The sequence below is a fragment of the Lepisma saccharinum genome, chromosome 28 (assembly GCF_977018435.1).
Source record: "Lepisma saccharinum chromosome 28, izLepSacc3.1, whole genome shotgun sequence".
NCBI lineage: Eukaryota > Metazoa > Arthropoda > Insecta > Zygentoma > Lepismatidae > Lepisma > Lepisma saccharinum.
The window spans coordinates 40,325,907-40,348,455 of NC_139256.1; the positions used below are offsets into that span (position 1 = coordinate 40,325,907).

Sequence of the window (22,549 nt, forward strand, 5' to 3'; positions counted from 1 at the left end):
ACATGCATCACTGAAAGAATCGTTCACGTATGTCCAATCTCCGACAAACTTTGCCTAGTCTTCCTCTTCGAAAATATCTGAATATTCAGACACTACAGTCACTCTCCTCTTCTTCCAGAACATAATCTGACAAACTACTATCCTCCTCCTTCATATTTTCTGCTTTTGTTTTACAAAATATGCAACAAAACAAAAACACACAGGTCTCCTCAATAGCACGTTTACGTACTTTCAGCAACAGATGGTGTAACGAGCGTGCTTTGCTCATTGCTTGCGATAGTCACATGCTCAAATGGGGTCACAGCAACACACAGACGTCAGTCCTTCCCAACCAGAGGCATACGTACGTTTTCTTGGCCATTACCATGCAAGAATATTTTCCTTTTGGCCAATAGTACCAGCCATGTACGGGCCGTACGTAGTGTTGAGCATGCAGGTTCTACTACATACGGCCCATACGTAGTAGAGAGGTTAACTAAGGATGTGATGTCAGAGATGGAGATGGTAGTCCATCACCACTTTGTTCCTTGGCAGCTGTATTGGTTTACCAGCTGAAAGCACAGCAGAGGATGCAAACCAAGAAACATGCACCAGTGCTGCCAGATGGAAAAAAAATTGAACTACTACTGCCTGGAAAGAAAGCAGTGACCATCAGACTCTGCATCCTGAGTTAATGAAGGCAATGAATGGGCCTTCAAAATTAATCTGAAATCATCCAAATTTGCAATGTGGGAACACCAAACTTCACATGTAAAATAATAGTTTGTATTATTAACATCTAAACAGCAAATGCAATCCAAATAAAAATTCTGAATACCTTACAAGTGGGAATTCCAAATGAACACAAGAGGGATAAAGGGTTCTGGACAATCCTGGGGGAGATAAGGAAATCTGTGTGATCCTGGCAGATATTAAGATTATTATTTTTCTAGAATATTGGTTTATTTCTCTTTAACCAAGACAAAAAGGAAATGGTGCTGAGACAGTTTCAAGGGGACTATACTATTTGTAGCTCCAGTCTTTGGAGTTCGGTGATGATGATGTGCATGTAGCTTGACTGGCAAACAACTAACCAGCATGAGGCAATGCTTAAGCTATGTGGACATAATAGAGGGAAAGATAAGCTTTATATCAGCCGCAAAATTGCAGAATAACCTACTGGATTGTGCACTTGTTGCGACTAACATATGATGCATGATTTAACTGCTAAATGTTTGATTTAGTTTCATTAAACCTAATTTAATAACATACAAAATTCTGCTTTGTATCTGTGGTTTTGTTGCATTATTTTAATTCAGTGATGTTGAGAAAGTAGCATTTTTTCTTTTAAAGTTCTCACATTGAGAATGTTGAATAATTTGGAATGTTGATTCAGTTTAATAATTTGGTTTAGCATGACTTTCTTTTTTTTTGAGTTTTTAAGTTTGCCCTCTTTGTACATTTTATTTTTTAATAAAATAACAGTTGGCTGGTGTTCAGTAGCTGTTGAAGGGTGATCAAGAGAGTAGTGGTAGCAGTTGTTTACAGGAATTAAGTCTGATGCTTTGGAAATAGGGATGATGTCGAAGGGCAGCAAAATACTTATTCTCGGTACAAATTACATCTGTAGGTTATATTGCCAGAAATAGTCATTATTGGGGCAATGACATGACTAGAAAGAAATATCTTTTTGATACTGTAAGAAATACATGAACTTTTTCTGAGTGAAGCACAACACATGTAGATTCCCACAAGTACGAGGTGTGTCAGGAAAGTAAACATACGGGAAAATATGTAAGGCATAAGTTGACAACACTGACAGTAACCTTGATCCTTACTCTTTGTAGTAGCATTCAATCGCAGTCTTGTGCGAGTCTCATGTGCTGGAAATGGATGCGGTGATAAAGAATCCTGCCAAATGTGAAGTGCAGACTGTGTTACGGTTTCTCCAGGCAAAAGACGAATGTCCAGAGAACATTCATAGATGAAGTTGTCATGCCTTCAATTAGAGATCACAGACAGCCTTCCTCCTGTGTTCGTCATGGATATCTGTCCTACCTCTCATGAATGCACCATGTAGTCACATTTTGACAATTCATAATGTTCTCATAAACTGTCGCAATTGGAAGATGAATGTTCACTGGACATTCGCCTTTTGCCTGGAGAAACTGCATTACAGTCCACACTTCGCATTTGCAGGATTCTTTATCACCACATGAATTTCCAGCACGTGAGACTTGCACAAGACTCAGCACAGCCCTGTGATTGAACGCTACTAGAAACAGTAAGGATCAAGGTTACTGTTAGTGTTGTTAACTTATGCCTTACATATTTTCCCTAAGATCTATATATCCCTTGTATATTTACTTTTGACATGCCTCATAGAAATCATGTGAAAAAATATTTGCTGCAGTGTGTATCTTGAATCCAGGTCTATCGGGAGCTCCATAGTTATGCGGACAAGTAAATAGACACTTGTCTGTTGCCTTTGTGCAAACCTCAACAATTGAATTGAGTTCTTCATTGGACTGACTAGAAAGAGAATATACTTTGCAGTGTCACTTGTTATACAGTGCGACACTGTGATAGTTCATTATTATTTGGATACAGAACTTTGCAGAGAGATGATGGCATTGTCTCTTCCCCTCAAAATTAGTAATGTCCCGATCTTAATTTTTGGTGCTACAAATATTTTGATGTTGCCAATATCTTGAAGTGCTTCGCCTTAATAATTCTAGAATTCCGATTACTGTTTCTGTAACCTTTCTTCTGTCGTGAGTGAGTAGACACAGGAAAGCTACTTGGCACCCCTTAACTCAGAAAAAGACCAGCTGCACTACAGTGCTTACTTATTTACGTTCCTAACTGGGAGATCTAGTTAGTCTATCATGAATGAAGATTTGCACAAAAACTTAAAGCACGAGACTTAATTCCCTGGACGCAACTGATCCGAGATATCTGTGTGTAAGGGTCACTCATTCACAGCGTGTGTTTTTGTGGAATAATGGCAGCAGCATGTTGCATGAATACACGTTCTTCTCTTTCTCTTTTTTTACTGTGCCACCCCCTTGGCTGGTTAGCAGTCCAGCGCAAATCTTCCACCAAAGTGGTCTCACCCACAGAGAAGCCAGCTCCGAGGGAAGGTATGTGAAGTGTCGTGTGACAGTCATCTTTTAATGGCAGTTTGTAGATTCTAGTAAACAGTAGTGTGAAAAGAACGGGAGTCAAAATGTTATTACACGTGATCATATATTTAACTTTGCATATTGTGGATGAACGTTATACATTCATTTTTAGCATTACTCAGGTACAGTCACAGACATTCCTGGGTTGCAAGAATCACATCGACATTCAATAGGATAGTTACAACCAAGAAGTGTTCATGACAGTATAACATAGTGAAAACTATTTATTCCTTATTTCACAATGGATTATTCTGTTGATTTTTGGATTAGGCTCCACATTCATTATTGAACTATTCACATCAGGTTATATATGGTGTGAATTTTGCGTAACTTTTTTTCCCACCAGACATTATAAAGGGCTATTTAAAAAGATAAAAGGAAAAATGTTTTGGAAGGCTGCCATGATTAACCTTTGACATACATGAACACAATTTAGCAATGGATTGAAAATTTGGCCTATACCGATAAAGCACAAATATAAAATTTACAGATTCCGATAACGGACATTTCAAATGGTTCATTGACCTCTGTAATATATGTATGATACCATATGAACCAAGCCTTTACAATCCAAATGAAGCTGCATATTTAGACATGTACTTTTTTTAAAAAGTATAAAATGGAGACTATTATGTTCATTACATTTTTGCACTAAATTGTAATATATTTATAGACATATCAGATCAGTAAAATTAGCACTCTCACCCTTGGTGCAAGTAAACCTGGGTTCAATTCCCAGTGGGAGTTCCGAAAATGAGGTGTTGGCTCAGCATTATAAGGACAATTGGAAAGCTACTTGAAAGTAAGTAAGTAGTAGCGGACTCCAGAAAACAGCAACAATGGGGCTCCAATGGAAGGCCCTGGCCCCCAGAAGGCTGTTGCACCATGGAGTTTTTAGTTTTATTGAAAAGTAGCTCAGCTGGAATCTTAATTTGTTGCCCAGGCATTCTACAACAGCTCGACCATCCAAGCCAAGTAATGATTTTCACAGACATGTCACTAAGCTGAATTGGAGTTGAACGTTGCTAGCATTTGCATGCCTGCAGTAGGGATGGCCAAATCTGGATAAAAATTTATCCGGATATCAGATAATTTTCTATCTGGATATTTGATATTATGACATAGATTATCTGGGTTATCTGAATTGCCTGGACTATGTTTTACGGGCTATCCACATATTCTTTTATTTGTCATTTTCATATTTCACTGTGTGGATTTTCTACTAATCCTTCATGAAATCTGTTCTATCCTGATATTCGAAATCTCCAGATATTTGAATTATCCAGTTATCTGAATTCTGATATTCAGATATCAAAATTACCTGCATATTTGGATATCCAGATTATTCGTTGCATCCAAAATGGATATCGGATAATTTGAAATTGGATATCTGCTATCTGGGTTTTGTGTCCATCCCTAGGATAAAGTTATAGATTGATGATAATTCAATTTCATCATGTTGCCATGAATGATGCTATAAGAGAGGAATGACAGTCTGCAGCAATTAACTTCAAGCTCTTAAATTTTGACCCCTATTTAAACCTTCTTTGAAAAATGCTTGGAACTTTTATGATCAAAATTTTGGGATGGGTGTCAGATATTTGTGAATATTCTGAGCAATATTTATTATGACAATTTAACATGTACATATGTGTGTGTTTCTGTGTGTGTTATTGCTTCTCTTTTGCATTCCCATATTTACAGCATTTGTATGCATTATGTAAAAAGAAAAATTGATGTAAATTAGAACCTCCTTAATTAATGCATTTTACTTTGAAAAAGAAACCGTGCATCTAGACATTGATTTCAAAACAACGTAGAGGAATGTCTATGTTCATAAAAATAATGAAATCACACAACTGTACATTAAATTAGACTATCAGTTGTGTATTCTGAAAATTTGAGCTGGTATACTGCAACAATTCTGTCTGACAACTTCAAATTTTCCCGCCAATTTCTACGTATATGAAATAAGTTGGTTTACTGGCAGTAAACCAGATATTATGGGATAATATGCCACTGTAGACTATTATATATATCTGATCAGTAAAATCTATAATTTTACCAATAAACTGATATGCCTATATCAGTTAATACCAATAGAGTATTGAATAATTTCAATCTCTAATGGAAATCCAGTAATAATACAAATTAGGTCACTGGACTTTAAAACAACCTGCAAATATGACTGGAGTTAAAGATGTTGTCATAAATGGTGCAAAAGGTGCTTGGCATTTAAAGTTATAGATTGAAAAGTAATTAACATGCAGTTCCATAGGGCTCGTTCAGAAACTTTTGTACAGCAGTTAAATTCTTAGTCATTAAATATATTTACATATAGTATGGCAGAGCTAGTGTATAATTGTGGCTTGAGGTTATCATGATTCAGAAAAAAACTATAATTTCTCTGTACATTCAAACATACAGTTCCTCTTGTTTATTCATGTGTGATGATTATCACATGCTGCAAAGCACCAGCAAATGAATTTAAGGTGCTGTGCAAGTTAAAATAATCTTCAGACAAAACGTATTTGCTATAATTGAATAAATTTAGGATGTTAACTTGCCTCCAAAAATTTCAGTTTTATTCTTGTCCTGGTTATGACTGTTCCTTTGTGCACATCCCTCTATTTTCAACTAATCATTCATCGTGTGTTAGCTGTTCATACGAATGGGAGTGTACAGTCACCAACACTTCTGGGTCGTAACAATCCCATTGATAGCAGATGGTATCATTACAAGCCAGAAATGTCTGTGACTGTACAAGCAACTGAGGTTGTGAATTATGTTGCTAATCAAATGGGAAGTTTCTGATAAAAGATATTATTAGTAATGTTTTTTAATATTAGTGTTTATTTCAAATTATGCATGTCTTTAGATCTTAAGTCATGACAATATAAATAGCTTGTGTTCTTGAAATTTGTACTAAGGTGTTTGGTTTAAATTAATGTCAATATTCTATACATTTTCCTCACTACACCAAACTTGTTACTGGTTTGAAATACAAGCACAAGTAATAGCATGTGATGAATCTGCTTACTCAAACTTGTTCAATGTTTATGTGACATTATTCTTTCTCGGTTCTAATCCTGTTTTTTTCTCTAATACATCCCATAGCTTTACACTTAATGTTCTGGTGGTGGTTTCAGTAAGGACATTGGTGCACTTACCTACCTGAAACACTTGCGTTAATCTGTTTTTAAGAGACAAAACAGTGTTGCCATACTAATGGCTTTCCGAATGCTTGCAACAGGTTCTGTCCAGTGCTTATTTATAGACAGCCATCTACAGAGACTGTGGTGGGTTTTTTGTCTTGTTTGCTCACTGTGCACTTAACGTCTTTCCTCCAAATGCTCGGCACAGACACCTGTGGGGTTCAGGCTTACAAGAGCATTGTTGACATGTGTGTGCTATGAATTTGGTGCATTTGTCTACTGGGATGCTGCTTTAACGTACTATTGGGAGCAAGTCTAATTGTCCTGTATTGTAAACCTGCCTTGTATTGCAGCAGTGACATAGGTAAGTTAGATGTTGTGCTTTTTATATACTGATGCAAGTAATGTTACTGTGTTTAGTGTTGTCATCATTGCTTACTGCAGGTAAGAATATATGTATTTTGTTTTTTGGCACTTCAAAACCTTGCATGTACATATGTAAACAGAATTGGCACAGTTTGCATGAAAAGTTATATTGTTGTGCGAGAACCAGATGAACGCAACATATCAAATTTATAGGAGAGGAAATAATGTATCCGTAGGGATACAGGCTGGTGCAAAAGTCAGTTTCCTCAAAAAGCACATTTATAATAGTATTACGATAGTGTGTGTGTGCTTCTTGTGCCAAGTAATACTTTTTAGGTATACGATTGGTAACATTGTCGCGTAACACTGGCAACAGTGCACTTGTTATTCTTCTGTTTACAGTTCAGTCTCTGGCTTGTTGTAGTGTGGTTGTTTGTTGTTTGCAAGAAAGTTCTGGTCTGTGACTGGTTGAAACCTACAATGGCACAGAAGTACAGAACAGAACAGCATGTCTGCATGCTTCAATTGTGTTGGAAAGGCTAGAAGTTGCTTGCAAACAACAACCAACCACACTACAACAAGCCAGACTCTCAACTGTTGACAAAAGAATAACGAGTCCACTGTTGCCAGTGTCACATGACAATGTTACCAACCGTACACCTAAAAAATATTACTTAGCACAAGAAGCACATACACTATAGTAATACTATTATAATTGTGCTTTTTGGGTAAACTGACTTTTGTACCACCCTGTATATCTGACTCTTAAATTGGAGATACGTGACTCCATTTTACTGCTAAGGATTAGAATTGGAGATGTGTCAATCTGACAAATAGAGCTCTTCAGACGAGATACGTTAAACAAAACTGAAAACCACGTTTTTGGAGTTACGTTCCTCGGGTTCTCGCATGCCGACATGTAACTAATAAATAGGGCTGATTTGATACCAGAGCCGATACTCATAACAATTCCCAGCCAGCCTCCGTGGCAGAGTGGTTATCACACCACACAACAATGTGAATCTCGACATGGGCACGAGTGTTCTTTGCGAGTGTTCCTTCATCAATTTCATATCACTCATCTTTGCGTTTAGTCAAAAGTGGCAGAAAAGTGAAGTAAAATAAACAAAATCAATAAATCATAACTTATTCCCACAAATACCAATGCTTGAACGTCCTCCTCCATGCCCGTGTGGTTCAAGGTGCTGTGCTTTGGGCTCAGACTGTGGGATGGCATGGGTTCGAGTCCACCTGGGTTCAGTCTCTGGGTTTTTGGCCTGTGTATAGGACCCACCATCGTGATGCAGTTTGGGAGCTACGAGTGAGTAGTGTAACCGGGTCATGGATGTCTCCTATAACGGCTGGGGTTTGACATGCTGACCCAATTGCTGGTTGAAGATCTCCACACCTCTAGGTAGGACTGTGGGAGGGGAGACTGGCAGTTGGGAGATAGGCCAAGGCCGTTACGAGCTGTAGAACCACTGGTTATATTACGTATATTATGTTATTACCAATGCTTGAACATCGTAACTTATTGATAATTGCAAATGTACCACATCAATTTACTAGAGTTTTGTTTTAAAATATTCAAAGAATTAATGCCAGAAAATTAAAATAGTAATTTAATCACAAGATCAATTTTTGACAAAACTGGTGTAAAATTAATGATATTGAGGCCTCATGGAAGTGTTGTGCAGCAATTTTTTCTTACTTTTTAAGATAATCAGGGTCCAGAAAAGTATCTTCTGCTACTGCTGAATATATTCAAGCCAATACTTTCTAGTATCAAGTCAGCCCTAAAAGCAAATATTTTGAAGTTTTTCATGTAGTAAATAACTTTGACTAGCAAATAATCATCCTCCTTCACTGTGTCCTATCTGACTAGGTTCGCTTGGAAGTCTAACATCTCCATATTCTGTTCATCATCATTTCTCCCTTCCCACTGTCTTCTAATTGACGCCTCTTCTTGGTATTCACTATGTGCTCATTCTACCGACATTTTGAGTTTCCTTAGGCTCATTCCCACTGCTTTCACTGGCAGTGTTTCTGGCCGTATCCTCTTCATATGCCCTGCAGCTTCTCTACTACACTTCCTAACAGTCTCATCTCCACTGCCTGCATCTTTCTTCTCTCTTTTTCATTGTGCAAGTCTTCTGCTCCGTACATAATTATATATTGGCACAATATGACCTAACACCAGAGTTGATTTTCAGAAAAATGCAAATACAGATTTTCTACTGGCAATCTATTGTAGGTGTGAAAACCACATTTTCCACAGTAATCTTCTTGATTTTCTCTAACTTGTGCTGCAGGGACCCAGATTTTAATTATGGACCTGAGTTGAGTTAATTTTACTATAATAACTGGTGTGGAAACAGTTAAAAGTGATAGTGAGACTAAGTAGACTGACAATTAGTGCAATTATCCTCGACCTTGCTTGGTCCAATCTAGTAAGACAATTTATAATAATCTTTCATCTCAAGTTCATCCTTGGTGAGTAAAAATAAAAAGTTCCAGGTTATCCCATCTGTTTTAGTGTACTGTGAAGTTTGCATTTATTCAATGCATTTCTTCTGCTCATACCACTTAAAACTGCATTTATTGAATACATTTCTTCTGCTCATACCACTTAAAACTGTCTACTATTCAATAAATTTCTTCTGCTTATACCACTTAAAACTAAGTTTATTCAATACATTTCTTCTGCTCATACAACTTAAAACTAAGTTTATTCAATAAATTTCTTCTACTCATACCACTTAAAATTGCATTTATTCAATACATTTCTTCTGCTCATACCACTTAAAATTGCATTTATTCAATGCATTTCTTCTGCTCATACCACTTAAAACTGCATTTATTCAATAAATTTCTTCTGCTCATACCACTTAAAACCATATTAACTTTATAATACACCCTTGGTTCAGTGTTACTGAAACTGGATTATATCTGTAGTTAATAGCATGGATGCATAACAGAATTGAAGCATACTGTGTAAATATGTGATTGTATGCAAGAGTGAGTGTTTGCATGTTTTGTGTGTAACTTATAGATTCATGTGTGTGTTTGTGTCTTTTTTAAATAATGCATGAAGTTTTGCTAACTTACGGAACGTCTTTGTTGTAAGATACTAAGCTAATGCACTCAAATTATTTACATAAGAACGTTATAATCCTGTGTAGCTAAGTGTATGCACTTAAAGTTGCCAGCACTTGAATCATTGCAGTTGTCACAAGCACTTTTAGAGTATCGGTAATTGTAACAACTGGGAGGAGGGTGGTATATAATATTGTGCATGGAGTATGATGCATGATGGTTGTTTTTATAGTGCATGCTAGCCCTCCTGGTTCCCCAGCAACTACAGTGAGTTCCGCGCCTGTGACTCCTCGGTCTCACAAAGCGTCATTTTCAGCCAGCAGCACTCTGGAGTCTCCAATGGTCTCTCCATCTTCAAGTAAGTACTAACAGGATGTAGATGATATAGTAAAGGCTGATTTCCACAACAGCTATGGTGTTATGGTTATATTACATTCATGTTTATCACTACATCATATCATGTTGTCTGTTGATTCGTCCTTTTATGCTGTTTCACCAAGTCACCATCCCTGTTATTCTGATTAGAGGAACAAGGCAGAAAGTAAGAAATACAAAATATATCATGTTACATTTATAAAAATGAGTATTTTGTGCTCAAGAATTGGACACACAAGGGTTGGGCAACAATTTTATTTCACGAGAATGCAGGACCAGCACGAAAATCCGAAATATACAAATGGAAGGGGGCAGTGTATGAACAATGCATGTGTACCATGATCATTTGTACCAGGTATAGGATAGGGAAGCAAGTAAGCATCCGTATAGCATCGTGCCACGTGTGTTCACAAGCCTGAAAGCATAGGATCATGACAGGAACAAAAGAGGTGCAAACTATGGTAGGACACTATCCTCCACAGTTTCAATCAGCTCCCTGTGGCATTCTCTGGCATTTCTTTCCTAAAGAATGGCTATTTTGATACACAAACACTGTTCACACCATGGCACGACGGTTCACTCAACAATGGCCTCTGTACAATAACTGTTCATCACACTGCCATCTAGTGATGTGTCCACATACTACAGATGTCATGTCTATTGGAACATACGATCATACCGTAGTACTACCGTTTGAGAAAAATATAGTTGCCATGACGCATGCCCCAGTACTCCACTTTCATATGAAGTCACATAGTTTTCAACCTAGTGATTTCTTGTACATACTGTATTTACGCGTGTATAATGCACACCCTGGTTTTTGATGGGGACAAGTGACAAAACAATTATATCTCGTATATAATGCGCAGTACAATCCAGGTTCAAGAAATGGCTTTTTAGTTGCAGATCGTAAAGCTGTTACTATGCTAATCAAGAGTGAATGACATCATACCTATTCAATGATCTGCTAAGATTGCTATCTGCAATGATAGCACAAGATTTCTTCCATTAAGACATTTACACACACACTATACATATATATTGGATAAAAGCAAGGAGGGCCAAAAGGGCTAAGTAAAGATCAAAGAAGGTAAAAGGAAACACTCACCGGACAACCGGTTCCGTCTATTTCTCCTCACACCGATGATGCTATGAAATTAGCGAAAATTTTGAATTTTTCTACTGTCCGGTGAGTGTTTCCTTTTACCTTCTTTGATTTTTATATATATATATAGAGAGTGTGTATACCTTTTACTGGTTTTGTAGGAACAAGCTTTACAACTTCTTTAAAATTACCAAAAGCAGACCTTATAAGTAAAGCTACCACAGTTTTTGCTAATTTCTCTGTATGTATGTATGTGTATATATATATATATATATATTATTATTATTATTATTATTATTATTTGGCCAGTAATACATTTTAATTATTATACTCTTTTTCCTTAACTTTTTCATTCAAAGTACCATACAAATCAGAACGTTCCTTCATTTTTGTGATGACTTTATTTCAACCACCTTTCACATTAGTGTCGTTATCGTGAATGGAATACTATTGCTATATTCAGAACTGCAGGATTTAAGCTTTACAATGATATATAACATGATAGGGTTCCGTAAACATGAAAAATCAATGCAAGTGTCACAAAATCATGGAATATAACTTTCATGTTGGCTGTCCGAATTCTTCCATGCATAATGTTCATTATCACAGCCACCTGTAGAACAAGGCCGCGGCCATCGATGTGCCAACACTGCTCCCGCTCGTGGAAGGAGGCTGGTTAGCTTGACTCATCTACTGCACTCGCGTGCTGCTTTGTATATACAAAAAACACAATAATTACGCAATAAGAGTGGGTGTCATTTTTTACACACAATTCTTTAGTGCATGTGTAAGCATAGTATTTTAAGCTTTTTATTGAGTTCTAAATATAGGCATTTCATTTTATTACGAAAATAACTTTACAGAAATTGGGAATACCCTATAAATAAAAAATAAGAGAATAAAAAACCTAAACCTATGTTTTACCTGGTTGTAACTAAAAACTGGTATTTAATAAGTAACTTATTAATATTATGATTTATTCAACTGCGACTTGTTTACATTGGTTAAAGAAATAAATAAAAAATCCATAATAATTTGAGTTTATCTTTTGTACTTTATTTTGTTGTGCTAAATTATGTATAAGCTATTATTGTACAAAGAAGGGAAATAAATAGAAATACATTTTTTTCACAAGTCCACAAAATTTACTTTTTCAATGTTAACGGATTTTCATACATTGTTAAAACCAACTAAAATCCAAGACAACATGGTAAGCTTTCTTCTATTGCTCTGCTGATCAGTTCTGGACTTGGAGTAATTGTTGAATAGAATGTTACACATGGTTGAGACAATTCTTTTATGCAATTTGTAAATTTTCTCTGCCACAAGGTCTCTTTTTCTTTTAAAGTATCACTTATATCTAAGTCCAAATTGAGACCATGTAAGCTAAGTTGTTCTAAAACATATTTTTTATTACAAGTTTCTAATAATGTGGGCTCATACTTAGGTTGTAAAAGTGTCTGGTCAATACCAATCACGTCTCTCCTTACATCAATAGTAAAGTCTGAAGGTACAGAAAGTCCTCCCCTATTCAGTTCCTCAAAATAACTATCGTTAGGCTGGATTACATTTATCAGTAAATTAGAACAATCACTACAGTTCAAGCTTGCATTTAGCTTGAAACTTACATACAAACAAAAATCCTGACTTATCGCACTTAATGTTGTGAATGTATGGTTCTAATAGTACATCGTATGAACTGTCATCTACAGATTGCAATGGTGGTGACTTACTGTTAGGCCTACCATACTCACTGGCATTTTTTTCACTCTTGAGGCCATCTTTTGAAAACTTTACCTCGCCGTACCTGGCAGAGTGAAGACCTAGTACACTTTTACAGTTTCAAGAACTTGTATAACTGAAATGTTATAGTTTCCACCTTGTCAATTGCCTGTATTGGCCAAATATCTCTTCTAAATTGTCTGTCTGCCAGTCAAAATAAACTGAGCTTTGACAAGAGTTAAAGAATAGATGATTAGCTCTCTTAAAATGTATGTTGTTTGAAAAATGGCGGAATAAGTGTCATCGGTCAAAAAAACTGCCCAAAGAATTTCCTTGATTAACAGTTTTACATTTTTTTAACCACAGCAAAAAGTCTTTCAAAAACACTAAATGCTTATCATTGACAAAATCAAATGGTTTCTGCAGTGGATTGCACTTAACGATATGAGTAAATTTACGTTTAACATTAATAATTCTCCACCAAGTCAAAACTACCTTAGTAAACATTGCTGTTTCACAAAAACCATACTCTTGTAAGGCAGTGACTGTAGTCTCATGAAAAATGTTCACAACAAGAGATACTTTTTGTCTCTCCAATGAATTTGGATATAAACTTTTGAAATTAAGTTTTGAAGCGGACTTAATTAACTGGTGTGACTCCATTTTGTACAATTGTCTTAAATCATTAAAAGATGCACGGGCTAGAGTTAACATTGTGAAACTTATCTTCTATGTTTGTATTAGAAATAAGGTCATTTACAATATTTACATCATCATTTAGAATGTAAGTATCCAAATGATCCCAGACAGGAATGAGAAAAGACTGTGACTTTACATTCAACCAATTGTTTCGTATGTTCTTAAAATTATGAACACTGTCATACAACACAAATGTTTTAAAAGGATTTCCGCTAATATTAAAGTAAAATTTACTTTCAGATCCTCTTGTTAGAATATTAAACAATACTCTATTTACACTATTATTGTCACAAATAACAGAAATAACGCTGAGAATACATTCTTGAAGAAGTTTAATAACAGTCTTTGTACTTTCTGCTAGCTCCATACCTTTTACTGGTTTTGTAGGAACAAGCTTTACAACTTCTTTAAAATTACCAAAAGCAGACCTTATAAGAAAAGCTACCACAGTTTTTGCTAATTTCTCTGTATCGTGAGAAGCTACACCAAAGAGACTGCCATTTTTGTAGTCTAAAGCTTCTTTTACATGAATTTCATCTATTTGTAAGTTGACTACTCTTTCCAAAGCAGATAAGTCTTTTGTCACATGTGAAATAAAGTTTGTTCTCCAACATCAGTTTTAGGTGATACAGAAAAATCTACTGACAGTTTGAAGAAGTCTAGGATGAGGCAAAGTGAGAATACTATTGAGTCTTATTGTATTATAACTTTTTACAGAAGATATATAAATCAAAAATGGATTCAAAATAGTAGAAACATTCTATTTGGCTTTTTTAAAAAAATCTAAGAAAACTGGTCTTTGATAAAACCTAACTTTTTCAAAATTCGTTCAGAAGTTTCGTCCTCTGCATTTTCTAGCTCTGTTTCAAGATCTTCTAAAAATGAGTCAATTTGACTGATTAGTACATTAATTTTATCCTCTGATTTTAAAAAATTGTCACAAAAATATAAAGCATCTGTTAATTGCTTCCATTCTGAAAGAGAAGAGTTTTTAAAAAATTGTGATCCCTCACAGCAGATGGATGAATTCGGTATGATACCGCCATTTATATGAACTTCTACACCCAAATTGCGATTTATTTTTACACTAGCACTAACCTTAGGTGAGTTAGTAATATCCAACTTGTAAACAATACAACAAGTGTCACTGGTAAAAACAGACAGCTTGGAGCGTACATTTTCACTTAGTAACTCAAAAGAGTTAACGTTTTTATCCTTTTCTATCAACTTCTGCAACTCCTCCTTTTCAGCTTTCTGCCGCTATTCTACATCTTGTTTTCTTTCTTCGGGAGTTTTCCTTTTTTAACTAGAAGGCTTACTTAAATAAGCAGGCAGGTTAGGAAAAATGCAGGGAACCGCATCTTGTGATAAAACAGCTTTGCTTCTCACAAATTCTTTTTCGTTGCCCTCTTTGTCTTAGAATTTTTCGACTAAACTGACGTCTTCGGGGTTGAAATGTTTTGCACACACAAATGAATTGTTTGTAGGTGTCCAACTAGCTCTAGGAATGGCGCGAATCCACACATTTCTGAGGTCTTCTCTTGTTGGAATCTTAAAACACGGCACATATCCCTGTGTTTGAATTTCAGAGTGGTAGTTACTCCTGCAACCAGAAACAACACACTTCTTAGGCATTCCGACATAACTTCCAACTGAACACTGTCACAAATTAAACTCCACGAGTACAAAAACAAGCGAGCGTGCACTATTTCCCTATGCATTGAAATGGCGCTAGAGGCTTGCGACCAGCCTCCTCGCGACGTTGCCAATTCTCATTCACCGCGGCCTTGTTCTAGAGGTGTCTGTGGCATTATACACGAGTAAATATGGTATATCACAATTTTTATAGCCTAGCAACATATGTAAGCGTCTCAGTTTCAGAGAACCTGCTCTTTCGCATTCATCAAAATGAGAGCATGTGCTTCGCTCTTCATACTCACTGTTACTTTTTCGCATAAGTTACTACAGTCTTTTGTGCTCCTCTCCCTGAGCCATTGTTGATTTCTGTACTAAACAGTGATAAAACCTGTGTTGACATTAGCTTGGTACACTCACCTCACTTAGTTCTCCGGCAGTTTGTTTCTTTATACAGCATATTTGCAGAAGATACAATTCAACAAGACAAGTGTATCAATATACGCTGTATAATAAACAACTAACTTTGTTAACCGTACATAGCTGATATTGCCCCGTGATGGAACAATGTGCCTGTCATGTACCAGTCTTCTACATTGGGTGCCCTCACAAGTAATAGAAGACTGCCTGCTAGCAATGTGGCGGCAACAGTGTTGCTTAAAGTGAAAGAAAAAAGCTGTTCCCTTGTTCCCTGCATAAATTAAATGTAATATGACATCATATATTTGTATGATTCAGGCTGAAAATGGCAAGAACTGTATGTAACTCAGTATCTGTGTGGAAATTGGTCGTAAATCCTTATTCCTAAAACACCAATAATTAAATACTGTGTATATATGAAACAAGTATGAATTACTTCTTGCACTTATTCACATTAAGGAAGGCAATTTTGATGTAACTGAAAGTGCTTTCTTCACATTAGTGTTACTTCACTGCAAAGTTAAACAGACTAGGATCCTGTTTGTTGATAACAACATTGCATTTAATTCCAAAATCATGCTGATTAAGTATTTTATAAATAGAAGCCCAAAGACCTATCTCATTTACTTCAATAACGAAGTGGACTCTTAAAGTATAATTTATTTTACATGCAAATATTTACAAATGTAAAATTACTAAAGATGAACATGCTTGATAAAAATATTTTAAAAATTCTAATGTTTAGAATTTTCTGTTACTTGTTTGAAACTATTGTATGAATTACCATATTCCAATTCAATTACAATTTTTTTGAAAAAATTCAATTTTCTTCCTCCTCTAACACTAATTATTGGAAGCCACAATGTATAAATTTTACTTCCACTAAATGCCCGCTCTTAAAAAAGAAAACAAAAATCAATTTCATCTCTTTACGACAATTAGTTTTTGAACTACATTTTTGTGTATTTCACAGCAAGTTTGAAAAATACACTCAAGGTTATGGTCGATACACTTATGTTCACAAAATTTTGGTATTAACGTTTAAGTTATTCGACATTTCTGAAATACTGATACAAATCCGAATGGTGGCTTGAAGTTTTCAATTCAGAATGAAGGCTTAATGTAAAACAGTGAAGAGAGCATTTTTAGTTTTGATGTTTAGTACAACTTGGAGAGTAATATTCATTGTTGTACGGATGGACCGATATAAAATTTACCAATAGCCGATATTCTACCGATCCGATATAAAATTCCAAATGGTCCTTGAAGAACAGAATGGAAAATTGATCTCCTTAATAAATGTGCGTTTCGAGGTGCCTGCAGTGCAAAACAAGTTTCACATTTAGACATTTACTTTTTGAAAAAGTATTACATGGAGATTATGCATAAAAATTGTAACAAAATGGAAGAATTTTGCACTAAATTGTAAGATATTTATAGATATATCAGATCGGTATAATAATTGGTAATTTTACCGATATGCCTATATCGGCAGATACCGATAGAGTACCGATTAGTCGGTCCCATCCCAAATTTATTGCTTTTGTATGCATAACATGGATTCACTTTTGAGGTAAGTTTGAGGTTCCTTGCTTGCTTCAATCTCTTAACTATGAATAATTGATGCAAGTTGGCAAGGAAAGCATTGTTGAGGTGCACCAGAGATGTGCATGGTTTCTGTTCCACTGACTTTGATCTCGAATTCCAGCGAGATGCTTGCAAATGGCAAGGATTGGAAGGAATTGTATTCCTATCTAGTTTTCTGGTGAATGATAGTGTTATTTTTTGGATTAATATAACTCTTTATGCACGCTTGGTACTTCTTTGGTTAATTTGCTGGAATGGACAACTTCTTTCGACTTACGCACTCGGGTGAAGGATCTGCACTCTTTTCTTCTTCTGGATCTGTGTAAGTAATCCAAAGTTCAAGTTGCAAGTTCTTATTTATTTTTAACATGCTGTATTTTGTCAGCAAATGACTTGCAACTTGAACTTCATTTTGAACAGTCGCTGTGTTGTAGTGCAGTGTTTTTATTTTTGATTGTGCTACCGTTTAGCCCCATATCTTGGAAAAGATGCGAAGAAGAAAGATCGGGCAAGGTCTAAGTCACCTTTCCGAAGCTTCCGCTGGAAAAAAGCCAAGACGCCTTCAAGCGCTCTACCAGGTAGTGCAAGTGATGATGAGTCAAACTTGGAACGGGCTGCAGGTGAGCATTTGTGGTTTTGTAAGTCTGAATTCTGGAATCAGCATTAGCGTTATTTATATGGTAGAATTTTAAAAGTTAGACACACGCTGTTGCCACCACCAGGACAAAATAGAAATTGAGACCTTAAGAATAAGTACTTGACTGTGTTGTCATCTGCATAATCTTGCTTTTTGGTCAATTACATCATTTTGAATCAAAATGTATTATTATTAAGAGCTTTTTGAATACAGATTCAGTTCCTTAAAAGTATTTTTTAAATGTTTTTAACAATGTGAATTTGTGTGATGTTGCTTCCTTTAAAGAAGAAAGAACTGGAAACTCCTTACTGTATGTGCTGTTTTGGTAGTATTTTGTCCAGGTACTAACACTAAACCAGGATATATTTAAAATTATGTTTATAAACATTATAAACACATGCAAAATATAGTGTTTGATGATATGCACCATATCATAGACATTGATTATCCAAAAAGGTTGGGATTGCTTCATAACTATTACAATGAAAGCCTGTCTAACAAATCAGATGTTACCAAAACAAATGTAGCAGTATGATTTTAAAAGGTGCCATTGCTTTGCCTTGCATCATAAATTTGATATTATTAGGGCGGAACAAATTAAAACTGAACAGTGGATGTGTTGGGTTATATTTATGTATGTATGTATGTGTGTGGTGACAACCCTGTGTAGAGGTTGAGCAGGAGGTAAGGAAGGAAACCCCTACTGCATAATGGACTCTCCCTAGATAGTCACGCGTGAGCACGTGATATGCGTAGGCGGTCAGACAGCAGTATTGTCAGATCAGCAATCGAGGCCAAATTGCCCAGCCTTGTTATCCTCAGAGTGGTTTTGTTGCATGAGAATGTATGGCCACATACGTCAGCTGTTACAAAGAACATGTTGGCAATATGTGGGTGGAGAGTGTTGGAGCACACACCATATAGCCCCGATCTATCACCATGTGACTTCTATATCTTTGGTCCATTGAAAAAGGCATTGAAGGGTCCACTCGGACAACAAAGTCGTGGACAATGTTCGCAACTGGTTTCGATCTCAGCCAAAGGAGTTCTACGAGCAGGGTATTTGCCGCTTGGTGAAACAGTGAGACAGGAGGTTGTCTAACTTTGGAGATTAAGTTTGAAATAAACCTTGTTGATTTAATTCTGTAGCCCCTGTTCCAGTTTCATTTGATCCACTCTAATACTTTAAAAAATCCACTAAAAATATAGCAGTGTGGCAAAAAATATGATCCCCCTTTCCAATGGTGCAGTATAGAGTGGTTGACTGTTGTAAATTGTGTCTGTCCATCTGTAAACTTGGCCCATTTTGGAAATTTGATCAGTGGATGGAAAAGAACGACAAAAGTTCTGTGCTATTTTCGTTTCTTATGTTCATATGATGAACAGTGTGGATAATTCTAAATAACTGTAAGTAAAACTATTTTGTTCCATTTAATAGGTAAATTGTCCAGGCACAGCATATCCTTGGATATACATTAGTGTAATTGTGTTGCTTTCATTGCAGAACGTCCAAGCCCAGGAGCTGAGGAGGAGTTTGAAGGAAATCTTGTGAGGAAACAGGAGTGGGAGTCTACCACCAAGCGAGCATCCAACAGGTGAGGACATGAGACGATCAAGAGTATTTTCTCAGGTTTTTTTTTTTTTTTTTTTTTTTTTCCACACGAGATAGGGTAAATTAAATAATAATTACTCCTCTTGTGAAAGTTTCACACTGTCCGCTTCCATGGCAGTGTGTTTAGCATATGGAGTGGTGTGTCGTAGATTGAAATTTTACTCAAGGCATTGATATTTGTTCTTTGTTTTTTTTTCCTTTTTCGTTTCGTTATTCAAGGTGCTTTAAGATGACGTAATTTTCCATGGACACGTGTTAACATGGATGTATTGTGCACACAAAGCATTAATCATTGTTCACCTTTGGCCTGCACACATGCCCCAAGTGTCTGTTACCACTCATCATTTGCATTATGCACTGTATCGAGAGAAATTTGAAACTGATTTCAAAAGGGCGCTTATGCTCAGGTGTGTCTTGGGACACAGACTACAATTTGTAGTCCAGAGGGTTGAAGCCCATCTGAGAAGGAAATGGGAGTCGGGCACATTGGTCTCAAGCCACTGCCAGGCTGCTCGAGCCTGATGAGTTGGTGCAGAATCCTACTGAAAGCTGCCTATACCTGATCATGAAAGAGTGTGTTGCAGAGATCCTTGACCGCTGTCTACAGAACTGTCTCTTGTACACCCAGGTTGATGTTTTTACTCCCTTCTTGCAGAAATAGAGTTCACGATGATTGAAGCACTTTTTGCAGACTAATGGCATGCATTGTGTCATTTAGAAAACCACCTTGAACAGTAAAACATTATTTTATCGGTGAACAGAATTATTGTCACCAATTTCATGCGTAACGCTCCAGTACGTATTTTGCTTTTATTGCCCACTGACGCTAACTCAGGTGTGAGAAAATCTGTACATAGTTTGTAAGCTTGTAATCCTAGGTCACTTTGTAACTCCCGCTTTAGACGAAAACATTTCCTTAGCATTTTTCTTAACATTTATGCCATGACCAAAATGCTACCGTGTAAATTGAAAAATCTTATGGCCAGATACCATGGCATATTTCATGACATTTCTCAAGGATAGAACCCATCCTATTTCCATAGCATAACCAATCAGAAGTGACCTCTAGGTCACGAGTGCAGATGTAATGGCGGCCGCGTGAGATGTAAACAATGTATCACTTCACATTTTTAAAAGCCGATAACTATTCAACAGAGAGGAATAATGTTTAGTGTAAAATGTTATTAGATACAAAACAATGGTGCTGCTTAAATACATACTTTACAACATTTACTGTACACGTATGGAAGAATATTTTAGTTTCAAATGTAAACACTGTGCGCTCATATATGGCGTAACTCGACATGCCTTTCATGCTGTATATGTAATATATACATTGTAATCGCAAAAGCTAGCCAAAAAGTTACATGAAATGCTTGCGTGTAAAATACTATCTGCTATAAGATTTTTGGAAGGTTTTGCATAGCATTGATGCTAGGAAAAATGCTAAAGGAAATGCTTTCGTCAAAAGCCGGCCTAACACGAGACTAGGACATCTTGGAAATGTTCAGTTCATGATCCACCACTGACCAGTTGTACAGTCCTTAACGGTGCATGACCATTTCTGTCTGGGGCTGTCAACCTCTCGGAGATTCACAGCTTCTGAAGGGTTTGGAAAATTTCGTTTGCTGACTTCCCTACCTCATAGAGAGCTATAATAGCCATGCAATTTTCATACACTCTTTCCATCCTGGAGGCTAGACACAAATATTCTATCCCTTTTGTAGCACAACTAGTACTCTGTTCTAATTGTTACTAATAATTCACTCTAGGTCTATAACACACAGTTCTCAAACTTCTCTCTCTTTCAGGTCTTGGGATAAAATCTATGTAGTGCTTCGAGGCAATTTGCTCCTCTTCTATAAGGATCAGAAGAGCTATCGAGGAGCTCCCGAGAGCTATTACAGGAATGAAAACCCAGTTGATGTTCGAGGAGGGTCTACAGAAGTTGCTTCTGACTACACCAAGAGGAAACATGTATTTAGAGTCAAGTAAGTATGACTGCAAATTTTACTGTGAAACTCCATTTTTAAATTCCCGCTTTTAATGTTCCTCGCATTTTACATTTTTCTTATGTCCCCTGAAAATGTAATATTGGATTTCCATTGCATCCAGAAATATTTTTTGCATGACTTCAGTCCTACTGTGAGCATCGGTGAAGAACTTTTCATGTCTGTATTTAAACTTGCAGAGACACAATTCCTCACTGCAAACTATTTTATTGTAATTAGTGTGCATTACCATTAAGACTGAAGCAATGCCAATATTTTTCGTGATTCTCAGTGAGCCAGGAAAAGTATTGGCTGAACAAGATAATGATAGGGATGTGAAGTTTTAGTTTTATTTTTCACTACATTTCAATATTATTTTTCCCGGTTTATGGCAAAATATGATGTTATTAATTTAAAATGGATATTATATTTACTGTTCCTTCTAGTTTTAAGATTTTCACATTTTTAGTTCCGGAAAATTGAGACAAATTTTAGTTTTAATGCAAAAAAATTATGGCTCACAAAACTATTTCAACTCATCAGCCACTAAATGATATGTTTATTGAATGATATCATCCAAATCTTTGAACACAATCATACACATCACATTTCCCTAACTGCCAAAAAATTCCTCTGTGGTCTCAAAATACAGTTTTGTGTACACACACCCCCCTTCCCCCTAACCACCCTCCCCTGCAATACAACAGATGCTTATCCGTGAAAATTTTCCTGTTCCTATACGAAACTTCCCTTCTAGGAAGATCCCCCCACGAATACCTTTTCAGGACGAGGTTAAACAATTTCAGGCATGTCTGCGCCAAACTGCAATAAATGAATCGTGACAAAATCTCTTTTGAATGGAACTTTCACCAGGTAGAATAGAAATGACAGATCTAATAGCACTTTAGGTAGTTCTTTTTGAACAAAATAAATGTTATTACCGGTTTATATTGCATATTTTGCGGCATTTTTCGCGTTAGAGAAA

General features: G+C 36.3%; 1 protein-coding gene across 14 annotated transcripts in view; it reads left to right on the plus strand.

The window, feature by feature from the left end:
• beta-Spec (spectrin beta chain) overlaps positions 1 to 22,549 on the plus strand; it is a 418,936-nt gene that overhangs the window by 394,347 nt on the left and 2,040 nt on the right. For 4 of the 14 annotated variants that reach the window (XM_083113684.1, XM_083113683.1, XM_083113682.1 and 1 more), the window contains 5 exons: positions 3,060 to 3,122; positions 10,014 to 10,139; positions 17,795 to 17,944; positions 19,466 to 19,556; positions 21,385 to 21,564. In XM_083113684.1, the coding sequence (XP_082969810.1) occupies positions 3,060 to 3,122; positions 10,014 to 10,139; positions 17,795 to 17,944; positions 19,466 to 19,556; positions 21,385 to 21,564 (610 nt within the window). The remainder of the gene's footprint in view (positions 1 to 3,059; positions 3,123 to 10,013; positions 10,140 to 17,794; positions 17,945 to 19,465; positions 19,557 to 21,384; positions 21,565 to 22,549) is intronic. The other 10 variants (XM_083113686.1, XM_083113690.1, XM_083113688.1 and 7 more) reach the window with 10 other exon arrangements.